The sequence below is a fragment of the Amphibalanus amphitrite genome, unplaced genomic scaffold, assembly GCF_019059575.1.
Source record: "Amphibalanus amphitrite isolate SeventyFive unplaced genomic scaffold, NRLGWU_Aamphi_draft 000179F_arrow, whole genome shotgun sequence".
Classification (NCBI taxonomy): Eukaryota; Metazoa; Arthropoda; class Thecostraca; order Balanomorpha; family Balanidae; genus Amphibalanus; species Amphibalanus amphitrite.
This window is the reverse complement of record NW_024881674.1, coordinates 560,951-573,112: the sequence shown is the minus strand read 5'-3', so window position 1 is coordinate 573,112 and position 12,162 is coordinate 560,951. Positions and strand designations below refer to the sequence as shown.

At 50.7% G+C, this 12,162-nt stretch overlaps 1 protein-coding gene across 1 annotated transcript; it reads left to right on the top strand.

The window, feature by feature from the left end:
- The first annotated feature begins 35 nt into the window (after positions 1 to 35).
- Positions 36 to 11,810, top strand: LOC122383996 (PDZ domain-containing protein GIPC3-like). Its single transcript, XM_043370918.1, has 7 exons — positions 36 to 922; positions 6,582 to 6,678; positions 7,177 to 7,310; positions 9,119 to 9,257; positions 9,638 to 9,750; positions 10,456 to 10,537; positions 10,819 to 11,810. The coding sequence occupies exons 1-7, from the start codon at positions 608 to 610 to the stop codon at positions 10,977 to 10,979; spliced, it is 1,041 nt and encodes a 346-aa protein (XP_043226853.1). The 5' UTR covers positions 36 to 607; the 3' UTR covers positions 10,980 to 11,810.
- The last annotated feature ends 352 nt before the right edge of the window (positions 11,811 to 12,162 follow it).

Here is a 12,162-nt window from a genome sequence, read left to right as displayed (position 1 = left end):
TCGCTCACTCCGGTTGTCACTTGTCTACCTTCCACAGATCTCTCGGACCCGGACCTCACCGGCGCTCCTACCGGCTATTTTCGGAGACCCTACCTCTCATCCTGTCACTAGATGGCAGCACGGCACCGCACCTGCCCCACCGATGACAGGTGTCGCACGGTCCCATAGCCCGTGACCAGACCATGATTGCGGCCACTTGTCCGGCGCGAGACGAGGGCGGCAGCGCCGGAGTTCCGCCTCAGTCGTCATCCGGACCGCCGCCGTCACATCCTCTCCCAGACTCTCATCCCATCGCCGCCTTCGCTGGAGACTCGCCGTCGTCCCATCGTCGCGTCGCTCCCGTCACGGTCGGCCGCTCGTCGCTGTCAGCCGGCCGTCGTTCTGCAGTCAGCTGAGTGCGGGGTGGCCGGCGGGGCGTTCCCGGCTTATCAGCTCGGCTGGATAACGCTGTGCCGCGCGGCGCTGGTCGCAGAGAGAGAGATAGCTCTGCAGTGGCCAGCGTCACAGGCGGGCACAGGTGACGGCGTGGTGTGAATTGTGTGACGGCAGTGACGCGTGTGTGAGTTGAGCTGTGTGACGAGTGACGCAGGTCGCGGCGCGTCGGACCATGCCGCTGTTCGGTAAATCCCGCAGGAGGGACGGCGAGAGTGGGGCGAACGGTGTGGCTCCGTCAGCCCCGCCTCTCGACGACTCGCCCTCTCCTTCCCCTCACGCGGCGCCGCGGCGGGAGCGACCGCCCCAGAGTGCGCCGCCCAGCTACCCGGCGCCGCCGCCGCCGCGACCAGCCACGCCACCGCAGCCCAAGCTGCAGTTTCACTGCCAGCTGGCGCACGGCAGTCCGACCGGCATCATCTCCGGCTTCGGCAACGTCAAGGAGCTCTACCAGCGCATCGCCGAGTGCTACAAGCTGCCGGTCTCAGAGGTGAGGCTCCGCCGCGCTGCGGTCCCAGCTCCCAACCCACGGCGCTCTGGTTGGACTTGGTGCTTGATGCATCCGGGTGGCCCATGTCAGGGCACTCAGATAACGGGACAATCGGCTTTCTATCGGTCAGATAAAATTTTTCGACTATCGGCAGCGGCACGAGATAGGACCGCTGTCATGGCTAAGCTGAATGAAATCGATTGTCTTTGTGATACACTTTGGCCGGATATGCATTATTCGTTGCACAATGCACTTCTTGAACACAATAGACACCCCACCCCAAACTCATACGCACACACTCCCTGCCCATAGTGTCAGTTCATCATATCCGCTTGTACTCCTGCCGCCTTCCTTGGCCTATGGTGACGACTAATGACCGTTTTCTAACGGCTCTGTGCAATGTGCAAGTACTTTCTTTCGATGTTGTTCTCTAATGACCCTTCCCCAGGTTTGTCGGCACTCGGCATTCATTGAGTTTACCCGTAGTTCTGGTTACCCGACTCTCTAGACCCGTCGTTACCCCTCACTTCTCCCTTCCCGAGTTGCACGCTGCGGTATGTAACCCCTCCCCTCCCCTCCCATCTCCTCCCCACTCCCCTCTCCTCTCTCTCCCCTCCCGAACCATTGTGACTCGTCCCGTGACGGCTGTCACCCGGCTCGTGACTCTGAGGCACGCCGTGACGGTTTGCTGACACCGTCCCGTGACTGGACAAAGACCCATCAGTCACCGACCGCTGCATGGTCACTGGACGGTCACTGCACGGTCACTGGGTGGTCAACGAGCGGTCGCCAGACAGTGACTCTCACATTGGTGGCGCATATGGTCGCACGACCCAGTTAAACGGCTGAGCGGTAGCCCGAGATGGCACAGCGTTCAATGAGTGCTCTAGCATCTGCATGGCTCGTGCTGACAGACTAAAGATATTCCCATCAACTACTTTCCCTTTGGATTTGCAAGTCGTTGTTATTTTTGCTGAATAATGGCTGCATTTAACACGCGCACCGACGGGGGGGCGGATATCCGCCCGCCCCTGTGATTTTTCGCGGATAGCGGGAATACGCGGCGCGAAATTTGGTACGACTATTCTTTCATCAATTTTACACATGGTGTGCAAGTTTGAACCTCCTAACTTTTAAGGTCAGGTCACCAGGTCACTTTGAATGACCCAACCTCAAGTCACTTTTTTGCAACTTTGCCACCGTGCCAGAGCTACAGTAGATGTCGGAGGCCTTTGAAAGTCGCAGGATGTTATTAGATCATTAGTAGCTACAATTTGTTTATCTCGGAATTTTGATGTCGGTGACCTAAGGTCAGGTCAATTTCTCGACCTCCCCATTATAAGTCAATGGGGGAAAAATCAACTCCCTGTTTTTACCACTAGAAGGGGTCGGAATGGCCACATATACCATACATGACTTCATATACGATCAACCTTCACTACCTTGAGCCTTGAGGTCTGTTTTGCTGTTGGGCAGCTGTAAGGTCATGTGACGTCATCAAAGGTCACCAAAGGTTTTTTTGCAAATAACTCCGTACAGGAACAAGATACAGCCGCGCGGATGGTCTCATTGTGTTTAGCTCATCAAGACGCATCGAATGATATACATGATGACCTCGAAGTCACGTGACCTGAGGTCAACCTTTGACCTTGACCTTTCGAGGTCAACATATATATCATTCGATGCGGATTGACGAGAGGATCACGATTCTGCCCTTATTTTGTTCCTAGCTTGACTAATTCGAAAGTTATTCGAGAAAAACTCTCCATATCTAGCGCCGCCATTTTGACTTTTTCGACCCCTGTGACGTCATCTTTGACCTGACCTGAAAATGACCTTAGTAAAAATTGTAGACCTTGTCCGTGCGTATCCGATGCCGTTTACCGCTTGTCGCTATCTTGCTTCGTTCTCGAGATATCAGGGGGGCGGTCATCCGCCCCCCCCCCCGTCGGTGCGAAGTTGGCGCAGACCCCCGTCGGTGCGCGGGTTAAAAGACCGTCCCCGATCGTTGCAATCGAATTGTTTCCGCCCAGCTGATCAACAAAGGCATGATAGGTCATAGGCAAATAACGTTCAAACTTCTAACGTACTCTGATGTGGGGATGTTGTACGGCTCGTAATGTTTGCAAGTCACAGTTCACCCAGCCGTTACGTCTCTCCCACGATAAATTAACAGCCTGTAAACGGTGTCAGCCGTGCGCGACCGGGCACTGCCGGTTCCGGACGACTGGACGCCAGTTATTAATGGTTCCTTCCTGTGTCAGAGGCACAGAGAAAGCCATCGGCCCTGATGCTAGTTCTGCATCATCACGCCTGCCATCATCACAGGATGAGGGGTCAATGGCGGGTGAAGTGGTGGTGTGACAGGGGTCACAGCCTTTTCGGTTGTCAGGACGTTGAAATGTCACGCATTGCTTTGTTTCGCTTTTAATGTTAAAGGAAGACTGCCACCTTCAAAAAGTTTTCTCAGATCGGCCTATGATTTATTCCCTGGACAAAACAAAATTTTAGAATTCACCTGACAAAGTATCATCACGTGAATCGCGAAAAAAATTATCGATTATCATACAATTATCAATCGGTTAATGTCTAGCGACATTGTATACACATCACTAGACTTCAAGGTCATAAGATTATTACATTTTATTTGAAAAAGTAAGGTATTTTATGATTTACTAATATATGATTTCATAAGAAATTGGCCATGTTTAATTTATTTTGCATTTAACTTCGTAAAACATTTAAAAATCATGGCTCATTTGGAATGGGTCTGGCCCATGTTAAACCCCATTTCCCACACTTTTTTGGAAAAAATGAACTACTGAATATATAAGTTTAACTTTTATTTTGACACTCCCAAATTCTTCTCTGATCTCGAAACAATCAAAGTTTTGACATATATTTGCCAAAAGATAAGAAAATTCATGTTTCAAAGTTATCGATAAACAGTAGAGATGTCGGTTTTCTTGGACTAAAAAAATGGCATCAAACTGAACTTTGGTCTCCGATTTCTCGCAAACGGGTTCGAATTTCGGAAAACCGACTTCAGTCTGGGACATAGGTGGCTCAGCTCTAGTGAAAACCGTTTTGTGAAAAAAGGTGGCAGTCTACCTTTAACTCACTCAACGCCCGATATCTGTCAGTAAGCACGAGGCCGGCACTTTTCAGTCGTCCGACTGAACAGCTGTATTCATACAGCCGCTGACTCTACAGCCGTTTAGTCCTCCGTCCCTGTTTATCACTTTGTACCACGTTTCTGATCACTTTTTTACATCAAAGTCCCAGCTACATACATACGTTATCTGCGTCGCCTGTTGGTCATTAGCACCACAGTTCACTGCCCCCTGGAAGAAGCCATAGAAGCGCACTCCGTATAGCACAGCCCTCGCCTTCCGCCGGTCTGCTCAGATGCTCTAATTATTAGTGAACAGTGAACAACACACCATCACACATACAATTACACACGCCGTGCTGTGACTCAGCTCACACACTCACAGCCCATCGAGCACAGACGGCAGCCTGTCGGTGAACAGGTGGCTGGAATGCGGGTCACCGGGCCGGCCGGCCGGCCGGCTGCTGTCTGCTGTGTCTGTCCGTCACGCAGAGAGCCGGCGCCGGTGGTGTGGTGTTGTGTTTCCGAGCCGCAGCTGCTGCTTGTCTCTCGCAGCAGGTTGGGATGGTCACCGGCACACCGGCAATGCCGCGAAGAAGGGAGCATGGAGACAAAACTGATAGGGTTGTGTAGAAGCCTTGCAGTGGTCAGTTTGTCGGTTACTGGTGACTGGCTGGTGTGACGACTGTTCAACCTGACTTACATTCATCCGCTCTGGTGGCTGCCCTGGCTCTCATCTGCCTCTCATCTGCCGGCCACCGCGTTCCTGTGAAGCTTTGTGACTTTCACTACCCCGCAGTGTCCGCCCCACTCAGCTCTGCTCTTGCCCTGGGCTGCAACTGCAGGGCCTCAACTCAGCCCTGAGCCCTCAGCTGGGGGTCCCAGTTCAGTCCTGAGCCTTCCGCTGCGTGCAGCTCAGCTCCGAGCCCCCAGCTGTTGTCCCAGCTCCGAGCCCCCAGCCATTGTCCCAGCTCCGAGCCCCCAGCTGTTGTCCCAGCTCCGAGCCCCCAGCTGTTGCCCCAGCTCCGCCCTGGGCTACAGTCGGGTCCAGTTCAGCACTGAGTCCTCAGCTGGGGCGGGGCCCCAGTCACCCCTGGGCTGCAGTCGGGGGTCCCAGCTCAGCCCTGGGCTGGGGCCGGGTCCGGCAGACCGGCCGACTGTCGATCCGTTAGGATCGGGCATAGCAGGGCTTCCCGACCAGGCGGCCTGCGTCCGACCTGACTCGGGAGTCCAGTGTGTCATCACAGGCTTTTGCGGTCGGCTGACTCGTACTGCCACTCCATTTCTTAAATCCACCGTAGAACATTTTTACGTTTTTTTTCTGACGATCAACAGCAAAAAGATATATTTTTTTAACCTTGTCTAGCTGCAGATTTTCCCAAAAATTTCCGGAGTGCCTACCTATTGCTGCGACAGGTGAGTCGGTGACACTTTTTACACGACTCCTCTCTTCCCCATGGCTTTTACAAACATTCATCAGTACGCCGCCGCCGCAGCCCGATTTGACCCACTCCCGACACCCATATATCCACCCGTGCGAAGCCCGTCGACCGTGTGCGGGCCACCGCGGGGTGTGTCCATCCCCGGAAGTAGAACAGGAAGCGGAGGGGGGAGGGGGAGGAGTCGGTCCGTGATGCGTAATGCCGAGTAGCCTGAGGGGAAGGAGGGAGGGGAGGCTGGCACGTGCCTGTACCGCCGGTTTCAGAGCGACGACTGAAAACTTTGCTCTGAAGGCATCCGAGCCTAGGGGATATATGTGGTAATGGTTTGAGTGATGGACATAGTTTCTCACCAGTAATGCAATGTGATGGTCAAACTTGGCTCATGAAATGTTACATGCCATGCCTGTATGGGCATGGGACATTTCCTTCGATTGCTGCAGCACATATGCTTTAGTATAGCATATAGCAATTGGAGTAAGTAAGCTCATGCTCCGTGAATCGGATGATGGATTCGCTCTGGCATTATGAGATGACATGACGGTATGACTTTAGGCACAGTGACATGTGTCAAGATTTCTAACCCGACTCACAGCCCAGACGGCGCCGGAGCCCTTACAATCCGATCTGTCACCGGCGTTAATTAAATGTCTGCCATGGGACCGGGAGGGGACAGCCCGGGCCGTGTGAGACTGGGAACCCTTCCCATCTGGCCACCCACGTGTTCTTTGGGGCCACCGGCCGACCGGGAGGGTTCGATGCGACCTCATGAGGTCGGAAGGGACTGATGAAGCCTCGTGGGACACCAGTGTAAGACTGAAAATGGGAGACGGTTAGGATATATGGCCAAAATATGCATTAGCCTGTGGGAAAGGAGTAAGGACAGCCATGTGTGACCGGGCATGTCTTTGCTGTGCTTGATAGCGCCACAAACATAGATGGATTTGGTGAGCCAACCCTCAGAGATTTAAAGTTTGAACTATCCTGTGATGATAATAACAAATCCCTTATTATGCCTTTTTTCCATTATTCATTGCTTGGTGCTGCTAGCTTTCTTTCATGTTGGCGTGCGTTGTGTTGACTATTTGTTTCTCTCTTCTGGTTTCAGATTCTGTTTTGCACATTAAATACACACAAGGTCGACATGAATAAGCTATTGGGAGCCCAGATCGGCTTGGACGACTTCATTTTCGCACACAAGAAAGGTAGGCTTGCGGCGCGCCGTATGACGTTAATAACAGCGCGCTGGTTTTTATTGCCGATACAATATTATTGTGACTACCAAATATATATTTAAGAACGAATCCAGTAGAAACCGTCTCCAGGCTCCACGCGATCTGCTGGCTGTGTACTTGTGTTGCCGCCTCGTTGATTGACATGCCTGATCAAATACTTGTTTTGCTCATGTCTAATTCAAACGATTTATCCCTCAAGTGTATCGCCTAATTCAAATGATTTATCCCTCAAGTGTATCGCCTGAATTTCAGTTTCAAACATTAGGTATGTCTCGTTTCTTTTTGTCATGTTTGCTTTTTATGAATACATCCAAGGCGATGCATCTAAGCTTAGAGTCGTTTTAATTCGTCATTGAAAAGTGGATACCTCGGCACGGTTTGAAATATTGTATTGCCTGCAATTCTTAAATATCCTCCCGTACGGTAGTGCGTCCGTGATGGCTGACCGAATACTGTTTACCCGGTCAGGTCAGGCGAAGGAGGTAGAGATCACCAAAACCGAGGACGCCCTGGGTCTGACCATCACCGACAACGGGGCCGGCTACGCCTTCATCAAGCGCATCAAGGAGGACAGCGTCATAGACCGGATAGGGCACATCAAGGTAAGGAAATAAATGGGACAGATTGGATACTGGATAGGTCACATCAAGTCTCAAGGTGGGATGTGGGTGGGGCTGACCAGATAGGTCACATCAAGGTGGGGAGGGAGGGGCAAACCGGTTAGGTCACATCAATGTGGGAAATTGTGAGTGGGGCAGGGTGGGTAGTGGCTAGTTAACCCTATTAGTGGCAGGGGGGGTTGTTTTTATCCACCCCTCAGGTTTTTCGGGAATATCTCCGAAACCGCTGAAGCTACGATGCTGAAATTTTCTGACTTTTCCTAAAACTAAATTGGGCATATTCCCTGAAAATTTCAAGTTCATAACTTTACCAGGGGCGGCTCCAGAGCACTGGGAATTGGGGGGTCCTATTCGTGAAGCGAGTCATTTGGGCGAAGATCACGATGCTGCACCAGTTTTACGAACAGTGAATGAAAGGTATCATGTGATAACATATACAAAGTTATTGTGCATCCTCTTTTGACACGTTTTTGCTATAATAGGCGGATCCAGGCGTCCAAAAAGGGGGTTATTTTTTACCTCCCAACATAGGTGCCCTGACACCGCCTATGCATGACCAATACAATTTTAGTCGTTCTCTCATAAGAAAATTGTAACATAACAAGACCATTGCCACCCTTTTTAGAAACAGTACCAACAAAAACCTTATTTACTATACTTTTTGTGTACCCCCAATCTCAATGATCTGTATCCGCCTATGATTTTTGAAAATGCATATTTTTAGGATCCATGTGAATTCCTGGTTCATTCTCTATCGATCGGCAAAAGTTGCGTTAAGATTGGTTCAGAAACCTGGCCGTGATAAACAGTCTAAAATGTATGTGCAACTTGCCCGTTTTTACCCCCCTCTACCCTCTTCCCCCCTCTATTGACATTTTTTAATTTTATTTTTTTTAGAAATGTAGATCTCGTTGAGCGAAATCGAATGCCGTTTGAATTTTGAAAATCGGCCCGTTAGATCTAGAGATATCAAGGGGGGGGGGGTCGTAAACAGCCCCCCCCCCCTGCCACTAATAGGGGGTAGCCAGGAGCCTGCCACTAATAGGGTTAACATCGAGGTGGGATATGGGAGGGGCACTGACAAGATAGGTCACATCAAGGTGGGGAGAGATGAGGAGCCATCGCTGAAAAGCAAGGTGCCTTCAATCAACCACTTTTGGCGAATCACATTCCACATCTAGTATCTACACTTCACAGCCCCGTTTATTTTCGATTAGTTCAAATCGCTTCTTGGAAAGCTCACGTCACCCCGGCCCCTCTGTCCTTCCTGTAAAGCCTGAGATCGGGGGAGGGAGATACGATATCTACCACAGAGCGAGGAGGCGTTAGACGTGTCCTTATCGTGTACCCTCGGTCGGTACTATCGTCTGTACGGGGCACAGACGATACACTGAACTGTGAACACGCTTAGCGATGCTCTGGCACGAAGCGGAGCGCAGCGAGGGGGGAAGGTTGTAGGCTGGTCATTGGTCAGGTGTAAGCCACATGGGACCATTATGTCAGCAAAGTGATGGACACACGTTTAAAAAGATTAGACATTAGACACGGCCTACGGGGATGTGTGATAGGTAATTTATTTGCAATGGATATTATTGAAATATTTGCTGATCCGATAAGCGCTTCTGCTACAATCGTATATCAGTATCTTTTTTTCGTCATGTTATTCCATGGCTAGCTAGACATGAATACCCTTCATATGTCAGCGGCGTCTTGTCGTATGGTGCCTTCCTTCTGACTAAAACTGCCGCACCTACTCACACTTGCCCCCTCCCCCCATGTCCGTTCGGCAGGTCGGAGATCACGTGGAGAGGATTGATGACGTCAGTCTGGTGGGCTGCCGGCACTTTGACGTCGCCAGAATGCTGAAGGAGATCCCCGTGGGCACCACATTCACACTCAGGGCCGTGGAACCGCTCACGGCAGGATTCGGTGAGTGACGTCAGGCGTGACGTGGTGTGGTGGAAGGAATGAGAGCTGTACATACTACAAATTGCACTGAAATGAGTCCTAGTCATTGCGATTTACATGAATGTAACCATCGAAAATTATTATTGAGAGCTGTCGGCCGTCATGGTGCTTCGTGGTTGAATTTGGGGACGCTGTAATTGTAAAGCCGATTGATCCCTAGGCGAATGATTGTGATTTCTTCAGGGAATTCTTACATTTTTTCTCTAAAAGTTAATCTGCTTAATTCAGGTTTTTGTCGTTGTCGCTTATATATCAAGGACTTTAGAAGTTTTGCAATCCGCTTCCTTTTCTATTTTAATGAAATATGCCAGCTATCTAATTCCTCCTTTGGCTCATTTCAGCCAATATCGGGCCCCGGTCCGGCCCGAAGTCGGGCAGCAAAGCTCCCCAGTACGGCTCGGGGAAGGCGACACTACGATTCCGAGCCAACGGACCAGCAGTGGTGGAACAGGCGGTGAGTACAGAGTCCTTCCCTCTATCCATCTGTCCGTCTGCCGCTCGGTCAGTCAGTGTGCCCACACTGGGGTCACCCAGGCGCCGCATGTCGGTCTCGGCGGGCTAATGGGCGCCCTGACCCGCCGCCCCACCAGCCGGCAGGGTGTGCGGGTGCAGCGGAGGGGAACGGCCGGCTCGGGTGCGTGCCTACGCCCGCATTAGGCCCACGCTGGTAGAAATGGGCGCCGAGAAGGATTTACCGGCGTCTGTGATCACTCATGTGTGACTGGACGGTCGTGTGTGGTGGTGCGACGCTGCGAAAGCGTGGAGACTTTTGCCTCATGAGCGAAAAACCCTGAATATTTAGTGTCTAATGTATTTCTAAATTAATCGTTGAATTAACCATTGTTCCTCTTGTTTATGATAATAATCGCAAGACACCAATGATATTGCTTGTTTTTTTTTTTTTTTTTGAGAATATGATTACCTACTCTTTATCATGGCTGCCCAACATAGTCAGTCACCCAGCCGTAAAGTTCAGCAGTAATTTATGAGCCACGTGTTCTACCGTTGTCCACGCCAACTCGATCACTGCTTGTTTTGTTCTCACCTCCAATGTGTTTCTCGCGTGCACCCGTGCGGCGTGCTGGCAGCTGTGGCATGCGCCTATGGGACCGCACGGTCTGTTCAGTCCTTATCACATGGTCTGTTTTTATTTTGCTAGCCGACCGATCTGACGGAGGCCGGCACAGACAAGATCAACGAACTCCTGGACGGCTTCCTGGGAATCAGCGACGGAGAACTTGGTAAATTTACGACCTAATTTCATTCAATATGATAAATCAAATATCAATTATCAATACAGGTAAAAAGTAACGCATTATAAAAATAGCTAAGATACAAACGATACATAATAAAACAACGTCGTAATGAAGCCGATATTTAAGTACACTCTACCGTGCAAAGGTGAAAACGATTACGTTCAGGTGACCCTGACCTGACGTAATGACCTCTGACCGGACGTAATCGCTTTGACTCTGATTGTGCCTATGAGTAAAACCCCGCTCTCTCTCTGTCATCTCCACAGCCGCCCAGATCTGGGAGCTCGGGGAGAACAAGCGCAGTCCGGAACAGTTCGCTGAGGCGCTGGACAACTCGGAGCTGGAGGCGTTCGGCTTCACAGATGAGTTTGTCATCGAACTGTGGAGTGCCATCACCGGCGTGCGGGCCCTGAACGGCTCGTTTTGAGAGAGCTGGTCGCAAGGGACGGGCTCAGGGTGAAACCAGTGGCAGCTAACAGCCGTTGGCAAACTTGCCTTACAAGGGAACAACGGTGACGAAAAGACATAATTTTTCGTTTTCAGCGTCCTTATGGTTGCAGGATTATAGTGTGAAGTGTGAAAGACATTGCCACCAAAAATTTTAAACAGTTTTTGTGGCGGCAACCTTATTGCAAGTGTTGTGATAGAGGCAGTCGAGACCAAGTAAGTACTAGTGGCCATGGTTGCAAAGATTGCGGACCTAAGCATTGGTACTCATGCAACGAGCACGGCAGCTTTTTGGTAGCTCAGGTGCTCGTCTGCTCCCACAATCATACGAGTCCTCCGATAACGTAATATTGTGGCCATATATTTATGCGTGGTTGAGCTTCTTGCCAGCTTCATACTTCTGGAAGCTGCATATGTCTATTTCAATAGGTGTTTGAAGTAGCTATATGCGTACCCGGCCTTAATCCTAATTACCTTTGAATCATAAGGAACGCGCGACGATGCGCCGCCTTATGAATCGATGATGTTTCATGCCATGTCTAAGTTAAGCGACGGTTGCGGCGTGGCAACATTTCTTTAAATGCCCTATGCTGTTTGACGCACGACGCTCGTTACATGGTTTTAAACTGTATTTATGTAGTTCGTGCCTTGGCACCATTTGACTTCCTTATAGAGACGTCGGCAGCGTGTACCTGCCTCTATGAGCGTCTTTGACTTGTGAGCGTGAATGGGAATGAAACGCTTCCAGAAAAGTTAATGATCGTGTCATTGCGCGGTTGTTAGGATAAATAAAGGTGCTGCTAAAGTGATACGACGGCTTCACGTTTATATCTCCATTCCTATTTTTACACCTATCGTGTGAGACTCTTATTTTAATTTGTTAACTAATCGTGCCGCCGCCTCCATCAGCCACGTGGCCCGTGCTGCACACGTGTCTCACGTGCACGTGTGGGCGCGGCGGGGCTAATCCGCTTACCCTTCGACTTCCCGCAGCGCCCGCCGTGGGCGTCTTTTAGCCTCCGCGCTGGTCAATTAGTGCTAACAACGCCAGTAGCCGGCCTCAGTGGAAAGGTCCTCCTGAGTTATGGATGCCGGCACGGATAAACTGCTCTTTGGCAATCAGTCCGCGTTTATTTATTTCCGATGCCGCAGATTTGTGCACG

Excerpts from the sequence above, each read along its gene's own strand:
- LOC122383996 (XM_043370918.1), top strand. The coding sequence starts at position 608 with ATGCCGCTGTTCGGTAAATCCCGCAGGAGGGACGGCGAGAGTGGGGCG. Across the intron at positions 6,679-7,176 it reads CATTTTCGCACACAAGAAAG|GTCAGGCGAAGGAGGTAGAG; the intron begins GTAGGCTTGCGG and ends TTACCCGGTCAG. Across the intron at positions 9,258-9,637 it reads ACCGCTCACGGCAGGATTCG|CCAATATCGGGCCCCGGTCC; the intron begins GTGAGTGACGTC and ends GGCTCATTTCAG.